The sequence below is a fragment of the Haematobia irritans genome, chromosome 5, assembly GCF_050003625.1.
Source record: "Haematobia irritans isolate KBUSLIRL chromosome 5, ASM5000362v1, whole genome shotgun sequence".
Taxonomy (NCBI): domain Eukaryota; kingdom Metazoa; phylum Arthropoda; class Insecta; order Diptera; family Muscidae; genus Haematobia; species Haematobia irritans.
In genome coordinates this window covers 125,318,959-125,341,678 of record NC_134401.1, presented here as the reverse complement: position 1 = coordinate 125,341,678, position 22,720 = coordinate 125,318,959, and the positions used below count along the sequence as shown (strand labels likewise).

Here is a 22,720-nt window from a genome sequence, read left to right as displayed (position 1 = left end):
AAATTCAATAATTTTTCAAACATTTTATCAAAGGATTAGGGTAATATTCAAGTTGAGAAATTGTTGAGAAAATCGCGTTCTCAACAAAAAACAGACATTACCCTCAACAGTAAAATTCAACACAATAGCAATAATTTCTCAGTTGTAATCCTCAAATTGAAATGCATCGCTACTCAATAATTTCTCAAACAGTTTTCAATGTGATAAAAATAAAAAATTAGCATTGTTGCGAATACTTTCAAACCACAATTTGTATGAAAGTCAATCCTAGTTCTAACTGAAAGTCAATACTAAATTTCTAGAGATTTTGTAAATTTTATTATTTTTTTCGTTAACAAATATAATAATCTTAAAAATAACATTAATAATATATAAAAATAATAATATAATACAAATCAAAATGTAATTATCTTATTAAACGTATTAATAAATAAAACTATGAATACAAGTTTAAATATCTTAAACATTTTTACATGTATAATTCCATTTCCTCCATAATGTTGGTGTCAAATAACTATTAATTATAATATCCTGGCAATTTGAAATAATTACTATCGAGGAACTTGCTGGCTTGTGTGTTAGAATAGATTCCAGCAAGAGGAAATCACAAAATATCAAACTGATGACGGGATGTAAATTGATGTAATGCACATTTTCATCCAGAAGTTCTTGATATAGGAATTGTTGCACTTTGTTTTAATTGGTTGCACCTTGTAAGTTTTCTGAAAACTTTTCTTTGTTGTTCCCTTCATCGGTTTTTCATCGGCCAACATCTTCCAAGAATATACCATCCAATGATTTTAGTTTTCTGCAAAACAATCGAGTTTTGTGATTTCCATTATGTTTTCATTTCACTTTTTATTTTGACTTACCAATTTGTATTTCTTCCAACTGACCACGTACCTCGTGTTTTCCTCAAGAACGTTGGTTTTACAAAATTGTTGTTATTAAAATACTGGCAATTTTCAGGAACTTGATGACTAGATAATTGGAATAAATTTCCAGCAATTTCAATTCACAAAATAACAAATTAAACCGATGATGCGATGTAAATTAAATTATAGATGTGATGCGAATTATCATCCAGTAGTTGTTGATATGGAAAAGAATAAATACCAAGTTTTTTTGGTTGCAGTTTGATTTATGGAAACTTTCTCTTCTCGATAAGCCACTATCATTTTTCATCGGCCAGTCTCTTAATGTGTCCAAGAATCAGCATCCAAATATTTTAGTTGTCTGCAAAGAGATTTGATTTTAGTGACTTCCTTAAAGTTTTCATTTCGTGTTTTAATTTTACTTACCAATTATTATAAGCAATTTCAATTGATTATTAAAAAATTTCCACATTTTTTTATTTCTTCCACGAACTTTGTTGTCCAAAGTAGTATTGAAAACCATGTGGTTTTTTCGTCAACAAATAACAAACAACAAAACTTTAAATATCTTAAACATTATTAGTAAACACTTTTGCATTGATAATTCGATTTCCTTCCTTTTGGTTCCTTCCTTTTATTAACATGCGAGCAATTTGAAATTAGGAACGTACTGGACCGCGTGTGAGAATTGATTTTCAGCAGAAGGAATTCACAAACTATCCATTTTAAACTGATAATAGCATATGAATTAAACTGACGATGTGATGCACATTTTCATCCAGAAGTTGTTGATTTCAACAATTTGTTGTTTTTAACAATTTTAATTGGTTGCACTTGTAATGTTTCTGGAAACTTTTTCTTGTCGATAAGCCACTCAATTTTCATTGGTCAGCTTCTTATTGTTTGCAAGAATGTAGCATCCAAAGATTTTAGTTTTCTGCAAAGAGATTTAAATTTAGTGACTTCTTTAAAGTGTTGATTTAATTTTTCGCATTGACGTACCAATTATTATAAACTATTTGAAGCAGTTCCAGTTAATTGTCCACCTTTTTTCATTGTTCAGCTTTCTAATGTTTTCAAGAACGTAGAATCCATAATTTTAGTTTTCTGCAAAGAGATATACATTTAGTGACTTCCTTAAAGTTTTATTTCGTTTTTTATTTTCACTTACCTTTTTTTATATACTATTTGGTTATTTGTCTAAAATTTTCCATTTTTTTTATTTCTTGCAATTGACCACGAACTTCGTTGCACAAATAAGTATTGAAAACCACATGGTTTTTTCGTTGCATTTTAGGGTAGTGTTTTGTCAAAGTTTTCTCATATCATCTTCAACACCTTTTCAAAGATTTCGTCAACATTTTGGCAAATTGGAAGTAATTCGCAAACAATTTGAAGATGTATTGCAGATGAGCTATTTCAAGTCAAGTTGAATTTATGTTGAAAATTATATTTACCCTCAAACTGAAAAGTTGTTCCATTTGAAAAACGCTCATTCTGTGTTTATTGGGAATACAATGAGTGAACGACGATTGTTGGGGTAAGAGATTAAGAGAATTGGTTTAGGTTTCGAAAGAGAGGCAAAGTTGTACTCTCGGTGAAATGATGTTAAAGAAAACGAAAAATTTATATTCCAATCCAACGGTAAACGATGATGTGTATGTTTGTATATTGGTAGATTTGATAAAACCAAAAAGTGTACTTACAACATACCAATGCGACTGTCCACGTTGTTGTTGTTTTCTTTGTAGACTTACTGTGCTTTACACTTTTCTTACTCCGTTGTTGCTTGATGGATAACGATGACGAAGGGCATGAAGAGATGGTAGGTGACGATGATTATGTTTTGAAACTGGTCGTGATGATTGACGAAATGGTGGGGGAGGCTAGCAATAATGCACAAATAACTCGAACCTCAAATCTCCGACGAAGGTATATGATGAGTGGGGGGTGATCAATGCAAATTTCTCGATGACTTTAGATTGATTGTGTGTGTGACTTTCAGCAACTAATGTATGACCTTTCGATGACAAAATTCTCAATGATGAAATAATTCGTCTCGACGATAATAAATGCTAATTTCTTTTGACCAGAACAAACTCTCCTGGTCCTGTCACGGTCGCCAGATTTATGTATGGTAAAAAAAGAAATCTCGATGAGGGTTTGTGGTGATTGCTCTTTAATCGCATAAAACGTACTGTCCTACATTTCTACTTTCTAACAACTTAAAGGTACAAAAAATTTGACATTTCATTCTTAACTGAGAGCCTTCTCTCTTAGTGATGGAAAAACTTATAATTATCGAATACTTGAGGAAGAGTGAATGATACACATAAAGAATATTAAAATAACAAATTTATACAAAACAAATATATCAGATATAAAATTCATAAAAACAGAGAGCCATATTAATTTCACATGTTGATTTCACCAAACACCATCCAAAAGATGAACAACGGTAAGTCTGCTTTTTTGACTGTTCCTAAGTCTCCAATGTGTGTATACTAGAGGAACTCCTTCAGAGTCCACTAAATTAGCCTTAGTCACAATTTCGAAATGTTTCCAAGGGCAACTTATCCCTCCATTCATAACAAACAGCCCTGTACGTTTACTTCTTTAGTGATCTGATCTCGAAGTTTTATCTAATTCTTTTGGATATTGCTCAAAATCCTAAACGATAAATTATACAACTAATAATTTAATCAGATTTATTTAGTGGGATTACTCCAAAGGCCTCATAGAATGAATTTAAATTTATTTTATGCGCAACTGGTAGTGACTGAGAATTCATGCAAAAATTCACTCTAGCAATTAGAATTCATTTGTATATTCTTGTTCTATATTTGGTGTAGTTGCATCAATTCATTTGAAAATTTGAGCGTGTTTAATATGCGTGCGTATTTTTTTTGCAAAAGAAAAATGCTTAAATAATTATGCCTGTGTTGTCCTACAACATCCTTAATTTGACATAAAACATAACACCGACATGGTAAATTCAGAAGCTGTCTCAAGAGTGGTAGACATCATGGAAATGAATCATGAATTGAATGATATCTACAGTGGGCAAAACTAAACGTTTATATGATTGAACAAGGTCGTAGCAAAAAAATATCACCAATATTTTTTTCAATTAAAATTTTAGTTTTAAATACAACGAAATAAAAACATTTCAATTAAAAATTAATTGGATCAATTCATTTCGTGAGGTGATATTTGGACAAAATGTTCCCAAATTTTATGTTGATGGAAAATTTTGTCAAAATGTAATTTTTTTAATTATTTGTTCTATAGAAAATTTTGTCAAAATTTTATTTCTAAAGAAAATTTGCCTAAAAATTTATTTCTTTAGAAAATTTTGTCAACAATTTCTTTCTCTTGAAAATTTTGTCCAAAAATTTATTTATATAGAAAATTTTGCCACAAATTTATTTCTATAGAAAATTTTGTCAAAATTTTATTTCTATAGAGAATTTTGTCAAAATTTTATTTCTATAGAAACGTTTTTCAAAATTTTATTTCTATGAAAATTTTTTCAAAATTTGATTTCTATAGAAAATTTTGTCAGAATTTTATTTCTATAGAAACTTTTGTCAAAATTTTAGTTCTATAGAAAATTTTTTCAAAATTTTATTTCTATAGAATTTTTTTTTTCAAAATTTGTGAAGTACCTATTAGTTGGAGAAATCAACCAAAACATCAAGAATTCTACCAAACAGTAATAAATCTACCATTCTTGGTAGATTTCTACCAACTGATCGATTAAAGTTTATGTCAAAATATAGCCGGTAACCGGTTAATCGATCCTAAAGTGTGAACAAGCAATCGATTGTAAAACCGGGTCTAGTGAAAAGATTACCTTTAAAGGTCGGTACTTTGGTTTGGTTTCGCGTTAAATTTTTCGCAATTAAATTATTAAAATAATTAATTTTAAAACATACAATTCTACTCAAATGAGGCATACGGCCGTTTTCATACACAGAAAACATACCTCCAAAATATTTCCAATAAAAATGTTAGGTTAGGTTATGTGGCAGCCCGATGTATTAGGCTCACTTAGACTATTCAGTCCATTGTGATACCACAGTGGTGAACTTCTCTTTTATCATTGAGTGCTGTCCGATTCCATGTTAAGCTCAATGACAAGGGACCTCCTTTTTATAGTCGAGTCCGAACGGCGTTCCACATTGCAGTGAAACCACTTAGAGAAGCATTGAAACCCTCAGAAATGTCACCAGCATTAAAGAGGTGGGATAATCCACCGCTGAAAAACTTTTTGGTGTTCGGTCGTAGCAGGAATCGAACCCACGACCTTGTGTATGAAAGGCGGGCATGCTAACCATTGCACCACGGTGGCTCCCAAGATTAAGATTAAGGATTAAGATTTCAAACGAAAAGTGCTTCTAAATATAGCGGGATGTTTTTGCAACAATTTTTTATTTCCTTATTATTTTAATCCGGTTATGGATATAAACTGGTTAATATCTCCGGTTCAAAAGATACATCTGCGATTTGACGGAAAGCCATCTTGTCGAAATGTGTATTATTTCTAGAGGTGTGCGCGTGGCTGAAATTTCACTCACGCACATTCACGAAGCAAAATGTTTATTCACGCACGCTCATGCACGATACGTGTGGAAGCCAATCCTACTCACGCACATTCACGAAATGAAAGCCAGTACTCACGCAAGCTCACGCATGAACTACTTTTAAAGACTCACGCTCACGCACGATTCACGACAATTCACGAGACTCACGAGATTTCCGTTTTGGAAATCAGCAGAGGAAACAAAATTAAAAAAATGAATATAGTTCGAGAGCTAAATTAATTTCAGTTAACTCGTATGATAACTGAAATTATGAATATGAATTAAATCTTGATTTTTTTTCATGAGCGTGATTTTGCAGAAATTTTATTCACGCACATTCACGAACCGATTTTATTTCTCACGCACGAAATATTTATTTTAGTCCCATTCACGCACATTCACGAGAGTCGCTTTGGATTTTGTTCACGACTAACGTGATTCACGCGTGTCACGCGCACACCTCTAATTATTTCCACTTTCGCCCAGAAGTATGCTTCAGAATCCATATGTGTTAATAAATCAAGACAATGTCTATTAAACACAGTTCTGTGTAATACACGCGCCTAAAACTATGCTCCTAAAAACTTAATAATTTCCAAGTTAATAAATAAGAAAAATGAACGCAGCTATTATTTATGTCCACTATAAGCCTTTCGCACGAAAAACTGTTATACTTCGTATCAAAAACGTTCTCTCGGAATTACTAAAAAATCTTTGTTTTGAGCTTTTACGAACACATAGCGATAAAAGACAGAAATTAGTTCGCACAAATACGTTGACAACTATCTGTTCGGAACCGTATTCAATGTTATAAATGCTGATATTCTTTTTTCACAGAAACGAACTAACTACTACTGCCTGTTCGTATTTTCGTTCGCCACGAGATGAACGAAACGTAAAAAATCACTCGTTGATATCTCGAGAAGTAGAGTCTGTAGAATCGCAATTGTTTCGGTATTCGATAGTAAAAATAAAGAATGAGTTCATGGCAAAATTTGAATTTTTATAGCAAATATATCTAAAGTTATTGTAGTTTCATTATGGACGAACGATTCGTCTGGGGATGATTTTGGGTTTCATGAACAGGCAGCTAATCATTAGAACCAAATAATCTGGTTAATTCCGCCAGGAAAAAGTTATTGGAATTTACACTTGTCTAGTACTAAGATCACTTTTTCATACGAAAAACTGTTATACTCCATGTAAAAAACGTTAGCGTGGAATAAATGCAAAATCTTTGTTTTGAACATTTTCAGACACATATTTAAAGAACTCCGGATTTTTCGCACGAAAAAATAGGTAGGCATATTATTTCGCATAAATAAGTTAACATCCATGGGTTTGAGATCCTATTTACGGAGATAGATGAAGATATACGTTTTTCGCAGAAACGAACTTAGTACTAAGCATTAGCGCGGATAACATGCGAAGTTTTTGTTTTGAGCAAAACAAACACAAACACATATTTATACAACCCTGAATTTTTCGCATGAAAAAATAGGCAGGCATGTTAACTTATTTCGCACAAATAAGTTAACATCTCTATTGAAGCCTAGTACTAAGATCACGTTTTCGCACAAAAAACTGTTATACTCCATATAAAAAAAGTTAGCGCGGAATAAATGCGAAGTCTTTGTTTTGAGTATTTTCATATACATATTTATACAACCCTATATTCTTCGCACGAAAAAATATACAGGCCTTTTATTTCGCATAAATAAGTTAACATCCCTGGGTTTGAGACCCTATTTACGGAGATATATGAAGATATTCGTTTTTCGCAGAAACTAACTTAGTACTAAGCATTACGCGGTTAAGGTAAGTACTATGTTCGCTTTTCGCGTTGAAATTTTCGTGGTTACTTTATTAAAACATTTCAATATAAAGCAGACAAATTAACTCAATTGATGCGTAGTTTCTTGTTCCACTAGTTTTCGGCAAGACTTTACAGGAATAAGTTTGTTTTCATTTATAATTTTGATTATTTAAGGAAAAGTAATCGCGAAAATAAAGTGGTTTTCAACTCGAAAACCGAACATAGTACCTACCCTTAGATTAAAAATGTTATTTCGCATAAATAAGTTAACATCCATGGGTTTGAGATCCTATTTACGGAGATAGATGAAGATATACGTTTTTCGCAGAAACGAACTTAGTACTAAGCATTAGCGCGGATAACATGCGAAGTTTTTGTTTTGAGCAAAACAAACACAAACACATATTTATACAACCCTGAATTTTTCGCATGAAAAAATAGGCAGGCATGTTAACTTATTTCGCACAAATAAGTTAACATCTCTATTTAAGCCTAGTACTAAGATCACGTTTTCGCACAAAAAACTGTTATACTCCATATAAAAAACGTTAGCGCGGAATAAATGCGAAGTCTTTGTTTTGAGTATATTCATATACATCTTTATACAACCCTATATTTTTCGCACGAAAAATAGACAGGCATTTTATTGCGCATAAATAAGTTAACCTCCCTGGGTTTGAGAACCTATTTACAGAGATATATGAAGATATTCGTTTTTCGCAGAAACTAACTTAGTACTAAGCATTACGCGGATAGATGAAGATATACGTTCTTCGCTGAAACGAACTTAGTACTAAGCATAAGAGTCGAAATAAGATCCAGGTATGCAATTCTGAGAGATAAATATATAGGAAATGCATTATAAATATTATCAGAACTGAACGGTCAAAACTTCTATTTATGTAGTCCAAGGGCATCAGGGTGTTCCAGCAAACCATGATAATCAAAAAATAAAATTATATCCAGTCAATTTCCTAAATAAAGCATATGAATGCTAACGCCCCATTAATATAAATTGAGTAGAAACAATTCTTCGAAGTATATATGAATTCAACTCGATTTCATTTCCGTCACCCTTGAAAGCATATTGAATTCATATACTATTGACAACTCTGTTTGCACACATTATCTCATCTTGTGAGCAACCCTTAAACGTTCACATTACTTTACTTACCACATTTGTGTGAAGACAGCTCGCGTCGTGTGTAAGGAATTTGATTAATTTCATTTTGATAACTTTCAAAATTTGGTAACGACTCAACACATTGTTTTATCTTTTAGTCCATTTAGATATTGTGGTATCAATTGTTTTTGTGCCTCCCATTGCATCTGTAAAAAGAAAAATCAATTGAAGTGAAATGGAAAAACCACGCAAAGTATGTAATATACAAAGGCATTTTTTTGTTAACTTTACCCAATTCCAAATTCTTTTAGGTTGAGTGGACAAGGAACGCTGTTATGGCTTTGATAGACAGCTGGTCAAAGCACGATTGCCTTTTTGATCCAGAAAACCGTTTCCACCACAACAAAAAGGCACGGACTAATGCGATATCGCAAATACTGGAAGATATCAAACCATTGGTAAAAGACTTAACATTTAAAGATGTGAAGGTGAGTCTGTAATCGAAGTAAGTGAGCAGAGCAACATGCGTTGCCACAAAAGTGCTAAAAGTACTAAACTATATAACATTCGATGTTTACACGTTAAAGGCAATCAATGGAGGTACTATGTTCGATTTCCGCGCCGAAAATCACATTGTATTCATGGTCAATTGTTTTGATCAATTTCAAAAGACGAAATGATACGCAAGCTGTGCATTGGCACATGGTTTGCAAGATTTGAATAAATAATGTTTGCATATTTTTGAGTTTTTACTTTAAACTTTTCTTACTAAAACCTAACGTACTAAAATCTAACCAAGCCTTCATTGAATATTATAGGCAATCGTCAGAGTACACTTAAAGATTTCCATCCATCTATTAGGCACAGTGTCAAATGCAAAATTCATTCATCAAATTGGCCCAGATTTGGATATAGTTCCTGGAACATGGTGTTGGTATATTGTCTCTGGGAGCCACCGTGTTGCAATGGTTAGCATGCCGCCTTGCATACACAAGGTCGTGAGTTCGATTCCTGCTTCGACCGAACACCAAACAATTTTTCAGCAGTGGATTATCCCACCTCAGTAATGCTGGTGACATTTCTGAGGGTTTCAAAGCTTCTCTAAGTGGTTTCACTGCACTGTGGAACGCCGTTCGGACTCGGCTATAAAAGGAGGTCCCTTGTCATTGAGCTTAACATGGAATCGGGCAACACTCAGTGATACGAGATAAGAGAAGTTCACCAAATGTGGTATCACAATGGACTGAATAGTCTAAGTGAGCCTGATACATCGCCACTATACTTAACCTACGTTGGCTTATTTATTAAAGGATAATTTTCAAATGTGCCACAAAGTAATTTACTATAGTGGCTCTTAAATCTGTAAAATAATACTTATATTTTTTCAAGTTGACAATGTTGGCGTTGTATTTTTTCCATTTGACTCGATCCACTTTGTCTATCGATTATATTATTGGGACAATGATTCCTATATGTTTGAAAATAAGTTGTACAGGCTTATATTTAGTCTGCGCAGAAAACCAGTGGCTCCGATGGCTTTCTAATGTCCATACAAAAGTAGCCCCTATTTGATTTCGTTTCCTAATTTGCCTTCCAAAGAAAAGGAACAAAATTTGTTAGAAAATTGTTGTATTACTTTCCTTTTACATGGATTCATTCATATGATTCGATTATATTGAGACCTTGATTGTAATATGTTCGGAAGGCAAAATAAGCCTTGGTCTCCGTAGAGTGTCCGTGGCTCCATGTTAGGTATAGTGGCAGTCCGTTATTTTAGGATCACTTAGACTGTGATACTCTCTTATCAATAAATGCTACCTTCTTCTATGTTAAGTACGAGCGGCGTTTCACATTACGGTGGAACCACTTGGTAAAACTTTGATACAGTCAGAAATGTCACAACCTTACTTAGAGGCGATAATTCACCCCTGAAAAACTTTATGGTGTTTTTATGTTTATGGCCGAATCAGGAATTTAGGTCATGCTAGACCATTGCCTCACTGTGGCTCCATGTATGGTCGACTACCATAAAAAAGCTAGAAATTCCATGGATTGTAATGGTATCATGTTTTGTTGTTTGTCATAACATAAGTCTACAATGGTGTCACCGTTTTGCGATTTTGTCTGGAGTAATCAGGCACCGCCTCCATCGCATCCATTAACTATCGATATTGTTTTTTATTGTTTTTAATTTTTCTAAAATCTATGTTTATTCCCACCATATGCGGTAATAACAACGATACGGTCATAAAGGGAATATTATTTTGACTTTAGCCCTTTACTGAAGTGCTCTATTCGATAATAAATATGTCATAGGATACTCTTGCATCAGAGGCGATGTTAAGTTTTTATCCGACCATTCTCATATATATCGCCAGATCATTTTACCATATGATCCTCATTATACGCCACACTGTGGAACAGGGTATAATAACTTAGTTGGTGCATATGTTTGCCACAACCAGAAGGAGACGAGTTAGACACATAGTGTCGTGTCTTTGGCAAAAATGCTCAGGGTGGGCCCCTAAGTCGATATAGCCATGTCCGTCTGTCTTTGAACACGTTCAAATTCTAGATCGCAGTTTTAGTCCAATCGACTTCAAATTTGGCAATATGCACTTATTTGGCCCCTGAAGCCAGAGGTTTGCTCCGATATGTGTGAAATTTCGTACAGAAAGTTAAATTTGTATTATAACTGTACATGCTAATTTTGGTTGAAATCTGTTTAGATTTAGATATAGCTCCCATATGTATCTTCGCCCGATTTAAACTCATATGACCACAGAGGTCAAAGTTTTTCTCCTATTTACATGAAATTTTGCATCTTTCGTCCGATATGCACTTATATGGCCCCTGAGGCAACAGTTTAACTGCTTTATTAGATATAGATATAGCTCCCATATATATCCGTGTTAGACTCGTATGACCACCGGAGGTCATAATTTCACTCCGATTAATTTGATTTTTTGCATAGAAACTGCAGGTAACATTTTAGCAATGTGTGCCAAATTTGTTCAAAATCGGCTCACATTTTGGCAAAGTCCCCATATATATGTTTATGCAATTTGGTCAAATATGATCAAAATAATCATATTTTCCTTGTAAAATCGCCATTGTAAAAACAAAAGCTTGTAAAAATTACAAAAATTTACCTCTAATACATATCTGTCGACCGATAATTAGTAAAGATACTGATACGAAATTGCATAAAAGTGGCTTTAGACTTCACTTTCAATATTTTTATACCCTTCACCACTACTGTGGTACAGGGTATAATAAGTGTGTGCATTTGTATGTAACGCCAAGAAATAGTGGTCTTAGACCCATCTTTTAGTATACCGATCGGCTTACAATTAAATTCTGAGTCGATTTAGCGATGTCCGTCTGTCTGTCCGTCCGTCCGTCTGTCTGTATATGTAATTTTGTGCACAAAGTACAGCTCGCAATTTAAGACCGATCGTCCTCAAATTTGGCATAGGGCCGTTTCTTGGAACAGAGACAATCGCTATTGGTTTTGGAAAAAAGTCGGTCCAGATTTAGATATAGCTGCCATATATATTTATCCCCGATTTGGTCATAGTTGGCGTGTTTATCAACCGATTTTCTTGAAATATCGTACATCCACATTTAGATATAGGTTCACATTTAGATATAGCTCCCATATATATCTTTCGTCCGATTTGAACTTATATGGCCACAAAAGCCAGAGTTTTACCGTGATTTGCTTCAAATTTTGCACAAGGGGTACGTTTAATAGTATCGTTAAGTGTGTCAAATTTTGTTGAAATCGGTTCAGATTTAGATATAGATCACATATATATCTTTCGCCCGATTTGGAATTATATGGTCTCAAAAGCCAGAGTTTTTCCCTGACTTACTTCAAATTTTGCACAAGCGGTACTTTTAACGATACTATTGTATGTGCCAAATATGGTCAAAATCGATTCAGATTTAGATATAGCTCCCATATATATCTTTCATCCGATTTGAACTTATATGGCCACAAAATCCAGGGTTTTGCCGTGATTTGCTTCAAATTTCGCACAAGGAGTACGTTTAGTAGTATCGGTAATTGTGCCAAATTTGGTTGAAAACGGTTCAGATTTAGATAGGGCCCCCATATATATCTTCCGTCCGATTTACACTCATATGACCAGGGGGGCCAAAGTTATACTCCCATTTACGTGAAATTTCGCATAGATAGCAGAATTATTATTCTAACTATACATGTCAAATTTAGTCAAAATCGGTTCAGATTATATATAGCTCCCATATATACGTACACCAGAGTTGTGGAAATAAGGTAGACTGTTACACATTTTAGACCCATTTTCAATGGAAGTTTCCTCCAATTGACTGGATAGCGTTAGCCGATTTAAATTTTAATTCTAGAGATTTTGTAGAAGTAAAAAAATTGTCTCCTTTATACAGCTTCCAGCAAATGTGAAGTAGTTGAGATGGTAACACAAATTTTGGCCTACATAGGGGTGAAGGGTATAATATAGTCGGCCCGCCAGACTTTAGACTTTACTTACTTGTTTTTACTAAATTTGTGCTCCGCCCCACAACATTAGCCGATTTAAATTTATTTTAATTAATTTAATTGAAAGCAGTTTTTATCTCTGTAGAAATGTTACGAACAACACTAACTCATATATATATATATATATATACACCCAGAAAACAAATTCGTTGCCTCAACCGAATTATTTGCCAACCGAAAGCAGGTGGTTCTATCAACTATCAATGATATCTGTCAGCACAACTAACATTTGGCAATTGTAACTACATGGTAGTATGTTGGATCAACTTTGCATTGGTTGTCGCAATTTCATATTAATTGTTTTGTTTGTTGGTGCAACCGCCCTCGATTTTCTTTACTATTATCCTAACCAAATTCCAATATCAAATGAAAGGGCAGATTATATTGAGATTTTATTAATTTATTACAAGATTTACAATCATAATAAACTACGAAAATAAATACAAAAGGTATAACAACAAAGGCTTTTGATCTACATATATGTGAGATCAATTTACATTACAATTTACAATTTTTTATAGGTAATGTTTGTATACCAATGACAGATGGTTATTAGGTTGCAATTATGTGGTCAAACTACAGAACCTAATTCAATATATACTTGCCAGAAATTTCTTCCTTAAGCCTCTAGATATAAATACAGATCGACTTAGACTCTTCCTGTATTCTTAATACAATAAAAACAGCTCGCTTGCCGTAAAAAGTATTTGTGTTTGTTGGTGTATGAAGCCTGCAATTTTTATGGAAACTTTTGTAATATTCCTTTTTTATAAATTGGTGCGATACTTACCTGAAGGCAACTTCTTTTCTATGGGATAAAGTTTATTCAATGTATTGCGGACTATTATCAAGTAAATGTTGTTCCCCGTTTTGCAAATTTTGTAGCGTCATGCCATTTACCATGTCGATGTTGGTATAAATATTTATTTGTTGCAACAACTACCATACGCCCGTCCTATAATTGAACTAAGATTCTGTTAGTATACTCAACTTTTGGTTGTACCAACCATTTGTTGATTCCCATGATGTAGGTCTCACTATGCTGGTGGTTAGCTCAACAATTTTAAGCAGCATAAAACCAAATTTATCGGCATTGGTTATTGTAACCAATTGAATGGTTATGGGAATTTCGTTTTGATCCTGTGAACTTTTTTTTGGTCGTGTTGAATGTATAATGGGGAAAATAATCAAAACATTGTTCTTGTAACAAAAAATAAGTTACTGACATCATTTCCTCATTGTAATTATCGAATTACAACCAACCATTTCTCTGGGTGTATATATATATATATATATATATATATATATATATATATATATATATAATATATATATATATATATATAACTAGGCGAAAATTACGAAGTTAAGGTTGCAATTCCAATAGAGTTCTGCGTTAACATAACCGACATATCATTTAAATACTCAGAGGACGAATTGTATACTAAATTAATAAAGCAAAATAAAATACTGGAAGATAGACAGTTTAAAATATGGAAAATATATGAAACAAAGCGAAATAATAAAACCATTTATAATGTCAAACTAAAAGTGAATGGCGAGAAGTATGAAGAAATAATGAAGGATGCAAAAATAAATGTTGGTTGGGAAAGATGCAGAGTCTTTGACGGAACCAGTGTACAGCAGTGTTTCAAATGTAAAGGCTATAATCACAAATCAAATGAATGTACATATCAGGAAACATGTCTGAAATGTCTGGGAAATCATAAAACAACGGAATGCGATAGAGAGCAAATAAATAAATGTATTAACTGTACACGAGTAAATAAAAAACTAAATCTTGGATTAGATGAAAACCATTACACCAACAGTAAACAGTGTGAAGTATATCTACATAAATTAAATGTCAAAAAGAAACGATTGGGTTTAGTGGAATAACAATTAAAGTCAATATGTGTAATGTACACAAATATTCAAGGATTAACTAATAATTTTAGCCAAGTGGAACTATTAACTACAGCAGAAAAACCTGAGTTTCTGATATTTTCTGAGACACATATAACACAAGATGTGGACAATAGTGAAATCAATTTAGATTGCTATAATCAAATCATAAGTTATTCGAACTCCAGTCGCACGGGGGGAGTTATTTTATATTATAAGCAAGAGTGGACCGTAAACAAAATACTAGAAAATGTTGTAACATCTAAATATTGGTTTCTGTACTGTTTAGCAGTAAGAGGAAATGTGAAATTAATAATAGGTGCAATATATAGATCACCAAGTAGTTCCGAGGTCGAATTCTGTGATAAGTTTCAAGAATCTCTTGAAAACATTTATGAACATAACTGTGATATTATTATTGCGGGTGATATAAATATAGACTGGCTAAAAAATAACACATACAGGAACAAATTAAAAAGTGCTATTTATGACAATAATTTGAACCAAATTGTAAACGAATATACAAGAATATCTAGGACTTCTAAGACACTTATTGATTACGTTCTTACGAACAGCCACAGAATAACTGCAAAAACGGACCCGTCGAATATTATATCCGATCACGAAATGATTAGAATATACATAAAAAGCGATACAATACAAAATAAACGTCCGCGGTACAAGGAATTCGAATATTTCAAATACGATCGAACTTTATTTATAGAAACTTTGAGATCCGTTATGAGTGACACAATGCATAGCGATGTGAATGCTCTGGCCCAAGACCTTGACAAAGTGTTCAACATTTCAGTATCCAAATGTATTAAAAAGAAAATTGTAAATGAAAACTGCTCACATCAGAAATGGTATACCGACGAGTTAAAAACTCTGAAATATGAGAAGAACGCTGCGCATAGAAGAGCTAAATATTTGGATACGACACAATCGTGGGAAAATTTTATTGTGTTTAGAAATAGATACAAGGTAGCTATAAGTAATGCAAGAAACGCATATGTAAACCAACAAATAACACGAGCCAAGGACCAGAAGACCATGTGGAAAAGTATAAAAGAGCTTGTGATGAAAAAACGACGAAATGTGATCAAATCTGTGATATTTAGTGATGTAGAATATGAGAACAATGAGCAAATAAGTAATCTTTTCAATGAGTATTTTATAAACAGTGTAAACGATATAAGAAACTCTATACAAAATGTGCAATATTTTAACAATGTAAATTATTTCGATCAGGAATTCAAATTTCGGACAATTGATATGAATGGGCTAAAAAGTGTCGTTAAAGGACTGAAGAACAAACGCGACTATTATAACATTGATACCAAATTAATTCTTGATACATGGTCAATATGTGGAAAAAGTCTGCTCAACATTATAAATAAATCACTCGAGGATGGCATATTTCCAAACTGTTGGAAAGAGACGATGATAACTCCGATTAAGAAAGTAAAAAACACGAAGAAAAGCGAAGAGTTTCGGCCAATTAATACCCTAAAAACATTTGAAAAAATTCTAGAAAAAGTTGTAAAAATACAACTGGAAGAGTTTATAGAGAATCATGGCATTCTATCGAAATACCAATCTGGATTTAGAAAAAATTTTTCATGTGAAACGACTGTAAATTATGTAATAAATAAATGGAAAAACAAACCGAAAAACACCAGACTAACTGCGATATTTCTAGACTTCAAACGAGCTTTCGAAACAATAGACCGGGATATTATGATAGATAAACTTTATATGTATGGTATTAGAGATAAAGAACTGCGATGGTTCAAATCATATCTCTCTAATAGAGAACAATTTACGAAAATAAACGACTCGAGATCTGGAAAAATACATAATAATTTTGGTGTACCGCAAGGATCCATACTCGGAGCACTTCTATTTATAATCTACATCAACGATATGCCGAAAATGTTGAACGAATGTGAAATTGTTATGTATGCGGACGATACTTTAATCTTCGCTGAAGGAAATTCGGATTCTGAAAGTAGGAACAAAATATACAATGACATGCAGCATATAAATAAATGGTTAATGATGAATAAATTAAAATTAAATGAGAGCAAAACAAAGATAATGGAATTGAATATGAGTAGTGACTATAATTTTGAGATAAATGGGAAAGAAATAGAAAAAGTGACACAAATAAAATACCTTGGCTTCGTAATTGACTATAAATTAAACCTTAACGAACATGTTGACTACATTTGTAGAAAAATTAGTAAGAAAATTGGCTTCTTTAAAAGAATAAGAAATAATATAAACACGTTAACTGCAATAAATGTGTACAATACGATAATCAAACCGCATTTCGAATACTGTTCAACAATTTTATATACATGTTGCACGGAAACACAAATAGAAAGAATGCAAAAACTGCAAAACAAGGCGATGAGAGCAATACTAAAATGCAATAGATATACAGCAATAGACACTATGCTATGCACTCTAAAATGGCTAAATATAAAACAAAGACTAACTTTCAATACCATTAAACTGATTCGGAAAATGAACAATGGCGAAGCACCAGATTATCTCACAGAAAGATTGCGATATGTTGGAGATGTACAACCATATAACCTCAGAAATATAGGAGACTTCAGATTACAACGCGTAAATTCATCAGCTTCACAGAGATCTCTTTTTTACAAAGGCCTTCAATTATACAACAGTCTACCCAATTATATAAAAAATGAGGAGAATGTGAATTTATTTAAAAAATTTTGTATTAATTATATAAGAAATAATAATATTGGTTCATTCTGTTAAATATCTTAATTAAAACGTATATAATATCTACATAATTTGTTAATATTTATAGTATTTACAATACTGAAATAAATGAATTCAATATATATATATATATATATATATATATATATATATATATATATATATATATATATATATATATATATATATATATATATATATATATATATATATATATATATATATATATATATATATATATATATATATATATATATATATATATATATATATATATATATATATATATATATATATATATATATATATATATATATATATATATATATATATATATATATATATATATATATATATATATATATATATATATATATATATATATATATATATATATATATATATATATATATATATATATATATATATATATATATATATATATATATATATATATATATATATATAATTTATAAATGAACATAACTACTAGCTTTTTTGTTTAGTATTTTTTTGTAAATAATTCAAAATATTATTTATCTTGCAGACAAAAACATGGTATTTAAGGAACAGTTATACTCGGGAAATTAATAAGCAAAATGAGCTGATACGTAACGCTGAAAGTCCTGATGAGATCTATATTCCAACACCATATTGGTTTGAAAAAATGAACTTTTTACACCCTTATCTAAAGCAGAATTTAACAAGTGATGAAAACGAATTTGAGATGGTAAGTATTAATAATTATAGCAAAGCATAAATTAATTTAATGTGAATCGAAAGGAGTATTCCTATTAAATGTTTAAAAGTAGTAGTCGGTGTTTATAAGATGATATATAGAATTATTGCATTAATTGTAATATCATATTAGCACAACAAGTTCTGGGTACAGCAGGTCATGGCTATACTTAAAACTGGGTCATCAATTGAATTGAATTAAAATAAACGTTTTTTATTATCAATAATTCTCTATAAGATAAAAACGTATAACAAAATTGTTGGTTTCGTTCTTTCTTATATAGATTATCTAATATATAGCCCAAAACCTACACAGAAAAATTTCACCAAAATATTTTCAATTAAAAAGTTGAATGATGTTTTGAACATACTCAATTCAAAGTTACAATTAACTTTTTCATTAAATTAAAGCATAAAGTCTGTTAAAAAAATTATTGAAAAGTTTAATTAACCCAATTAATATTGTAATTAAATACAAAAATATTTTCAATTAAAATTATAATTGAATATTTTGTTCGGAGAAAAAATGTTTCTATATACATACTTTTCACTGATTATATATTGATACTAGCGTAACCCGGCCCGCTTCGCTGCGCATTCCGAAGCGTATTTGGAGGAACATTTTGCGTTAACTTAGTAAACTATATCCTTCGTGCTGAAAACAAATTCGAAAAGATTTGAATTCTTTTAAACAAATCGGACTACTTGATTTTTCGTTTATAGGTATTTTCCTCCAATTTTTTTTAATAATGTTCTGTATTCAAGTAGTTGGACAATCTTCTATATTTCTTGTGAATTTTAAGTGTGGTTTGTCAAGGAAAGGTATCCTTCTTCTCAACATATCTGAAAATTAAGCACTATATTATAATAACATACAAAGAATTACTGTTTCCCATCCAATAAATCGGAAAAAGCAAAAATAGTAAAAAATTTTACCACATTAACATTTGCTAAAATGTTGGAAAATGATGCACCCTCTGCGTTGGCTGCCAATTTCATGTAAATTTAAGTTCTTTACTAAAAAGAAGTCTGGCAGAAGCCTGTGCAAAAATCATAAAATTATGTACCGAGTTCCCATTTACGGACAACCCTCTACTTTCAATTTAAGAAGAAAAAAAACGGACAAAAGGGAACCCTCCCCCCACCTTCGCTCCACTCCGACCTGATATCGGACTATCACGTACCCTATATTAATTTCACAACTACTCAATGGTCCCTACAAATTCTATCGAAGTAAATCGACAAAGTTTATTTCAATTTTCCCCTTCCCCAACCATATATCGAAAAATCATATACTAATTTAAAAATCATGTATAAATTTAATCACCTCCTCCCACGTTCCCTGTAAATTTCAAGTAGATCGGCGATGTTTAAATTTTGCTCTATTGTTTTAAAGGGACGTCACTTTCCCCGATACAATATCGGCAAACACCGTAGTGAATAGCACCCCTAACCTTCCCTGTAAATTCTTGAAACTTTCCTTCAAGTGTGGGGCAAGGAAGGTTGCCTCTTCGTTCATAACCTTCCCCCACTGCCTGTGTAAATTTCAAGAAAACTTAAGAATTGTTGTTTTTTTTCAGTTTTAGAGGAGGACCTCCTCCCCGACTAAATATCAAAAAGTGATGTAGCGTATCTTTTGTAAACGTCCCAGAAAATGTCAAGCAAAGTATAAGCCTAAAAGGGCGGCCTCTCTTCCGTCCAAATATCACAAAATCAGGTATCAACTATTAATATCGTAACCTCTCCCCAGTCCTCTGTAAATTTCAAGTAACTCGGTAAAAGTTTAATTGTTTCTCTGTATGTACTTAAGAGAAGCGGATGTCTCCCTATGCCCTTTTATTTTTATTAAAAAATTAAGAACCTGATATAAATTTCATAACCCTTTTTTCCGTAAAATTTCAGTCGGGGGAGTTTAGTTTTGTTTTTACTTAAAAAAAAATCGGGTCCCCTCCCCGACCAAATATCGAAAAATAATGTAGCGGATTTTTGTCTAGATGCCAACCCCAACATTCAATGAAAATTTCAAGCAAATCGCATAATTTTGTTCCAAGTCTCAAAGAGTATGGCAAGGGGGTGGTCCCCCTCCCCATCAACATATGAAATCATCGGGTACCCCATATTAATTCCATAACCTCACCACATGTTCTCAGTAAATCTCAGATAATTGAGAATTTTAGAGGGGAGGCCCCCCTCCGCCACCAAATATCAAGCAAATCGGTCAACTTTGGTCCAATTTTCAAAAAGTCCGACGGAGGGGAGGCCCCCCTTCGCGACCAGGTGTCAAAAAATGAGGAACCCTATTTTCACCACATGAACGCCCTCTGCGATCTCTGAAAGTTTCAACTAAATCGGTTCAGCCGTTTCGGAGCCAACTCGGAACATACAAACAAACAAATAAACAAACATAGATTGAATTTTATATATATAGATTAATATTAAAATTAACACATCATTTTTTTTTTTTAATTTAATTACACACACCACAATCATTATATTGAATTTCAATTGAATTTTCTTGCAGATGGAAGATGATAAATCTCTTATAACGGATCACCTTGATGAATTCCTTTGCGAAGAATCGCCACGGGCACAGAAAAGAGCACGTTCAAATGATTCCATGGATTTTGAAATAGAAATTGATGAAGAATTAATTGATAACGATGATGTTAATACATTGGACATGGAAAATGAAGTCGACATCAATACAACAGAACCAGTACCACAACAAATTATATCTGCTGCTGCAGTTACAAAGCAGAATTTCACAGCAAATAAACAAAAGGTTCGTGTAACACCTGCAAAACAAACTGCAGCAAAAATAACCCCAGCAAAAATAGGATCGGCAAAAATACCACCATCTAAGCTAGTTGCAACAAAAATAACACCCATACAAATAAAACGATCGCCAAAGGATCCTCTAATAATAAAATCAACAAAATTTACACCGACCGGAAGAGTGGCCGCAAGGACTCCACCAACAACCAATAGTCTGGGACAGCAAATGTCCTCGAATAGTTTTGTCAATGATAGCAATCAATATTGCGATTATGATACTGCTTTTGTGAATTTTATTAAAGTTAATCTAGCCACAGTCACCGATACTACTCTAAAGGACGAATTGACCGAAAAAATAACTTTGCTAATGCTTGACTATAAATCAAAACAAAGAAAAATTGATAACACCAAAAATTGCTAAAAAAATTGAATGTTATGCCCAAATATAGACATATGTTTATGAATATGATGCATTTTGCGTGTCCTCAAGAAACTAATGGAAAAACACTATACTCAAAAGAAAAAATTAAAAGAAAAAATGGTTAGTTTCGCAAATACAAATCGGTCTCGGTTGCTCGAATAATACAAACTACTGCTAAAAACGTTTCGTTCTATCATTCATTCACACATTTGCTTTGTGCATCATACTGCACGAGAATTGCGGTACAAATCAGTAGTCAATATACATTAAAACAGATGTGGATGCACAGAATTTTATACAAATCTGGTGTTTTATCAGAAGGTGGGTAATAAAATCAAATTTAGCCGCTAAACTCGAAAATCTGTAAAAGCAGACAAAAATTATATATATTTCTAAATTTTATTATAACTTGATGGGGAAAAACCAAAGTAAAATTGAAAAAGTTTATTTTTTATAAAATGGATTATTAAAGAAATATTACCGTAAAATAAATTATAGTTTAAAGGTGAGTACTATGTTCGAGTTTTTCACCAAAACACTAAGTTAAAAGTGTAAAAATATATGTTATATGAAGGCGATAACATTTTTATCAAGTCTCTTCAAATTAAGGATGGAAAAGATCCAATGTATTGATTGCGAACCATTTAATATTTGGAAATTAATTGACTAAAAAGAGTAACCGTGAAAATAAGCTGGTTTTCAGCTTGAAAACGAACATAGTACTCAGCTTAAAGGCTGGAACTAAGTTCAAATTAGCTCGCTAAAATACCCATTTCTTCACGGTTGGGTTATGTGTGTCATCCCACTTACGGTTGCCACTCGTGCCAAAAATAATATACCAAAATTTTACCACACATCTACCAAATTAAAAATACCCAAATTTTGTCAAAATTTTATTTTTATAGAAAATTTTGTCAAAATTTTATTTCTATAGAAAATTTTGTCAAAATTTTATTTCTATAGAAAATTTTGTCAAAATTTTATTTCTATAGAAAATTTTGTCAAAATTTTATTTCTATAGAAAATTTTGTCAAAATTTTATTTCTATAGGAAATTTTGTCAAAATTTTATTTCTATAGAAAATTTTATCAAAATTTTATTTCTATAGGAAATTTTGTCAAAATTTTATTTCTATAGAAAATTTTGTCAAAATTTTATTTCTATAGAAAATTTTGTCAAAA

At 32.0% G+C, this 22,720-nt stretch overlaps 1 protein-coding gene and 2 long non-coding RNA genes across 4 annotated transcripts; 1 reads left to right on the top strand and 2 right to left on the bottom strand.

The window, feature by feature from the left end:
* Positions 1–295: 295 nt before the first annotated feature.
* Positions 296–2,390, bottom strand: LOC142241413 (uncharacterized). 2 transcript variants are annotated; one of them, XR_012723622.1, is made up of 6 exons: positions 2,333–2,390; positions 2,047–2,213; positions 1,878–1,982; positions 1,302–1,812; positions 873–1,236; positions 296–808 (listed from the first exon to the last, which is right to left on the bottom strand). It is a non-coding gene; the product is annotated as an uncharacterized LOC142241413 (long non-coding RNA). The 2 variants fall into 2 exon arrangements; XR_012723621.1 differs by having other exon boundaries at positions 2,047–2,380.
* Positions 2,391–8,389: 5,999 nt separating this feature from the next.
* Positions 8,390–21,582, top strand: LOC142240499 (uncharacterized). Its single transcript, XM_075312198.1, has 5 exons — positions 8,390–8,482; positions 8,559–8,653; positions 8,712–8,888; positions 18,153–18,335; positions 20,865–21,582. Exons 2-5 carry the CDS (start codon positions 8,636–8,638, stop codon positions 21,537–21,539), a joined length of 1,053 nt encoding a protein of 350 aa, XP_075168313.1. The 5' UTR covers positions 8,390–8,482; positions 8,559–8,635; the 3' UTR covers positions 21,540–21,582.
* Positions 13,293–14,216, bottom strand: LOC142240550 (uncharacterized). Its single transcript, XR_012723307.1, has 2 exons — positions 13,734–14,216; positions 13,293–13,673 (listed from the first exon to the last, which is right to left on the bottom strand). It is a non-coding gene; the product is annotated as an uncharacterized LOC142240550 (long non-coding RNA).
* Positions 21,583–22,720: the final 1,138 nt, after the last annotated feature.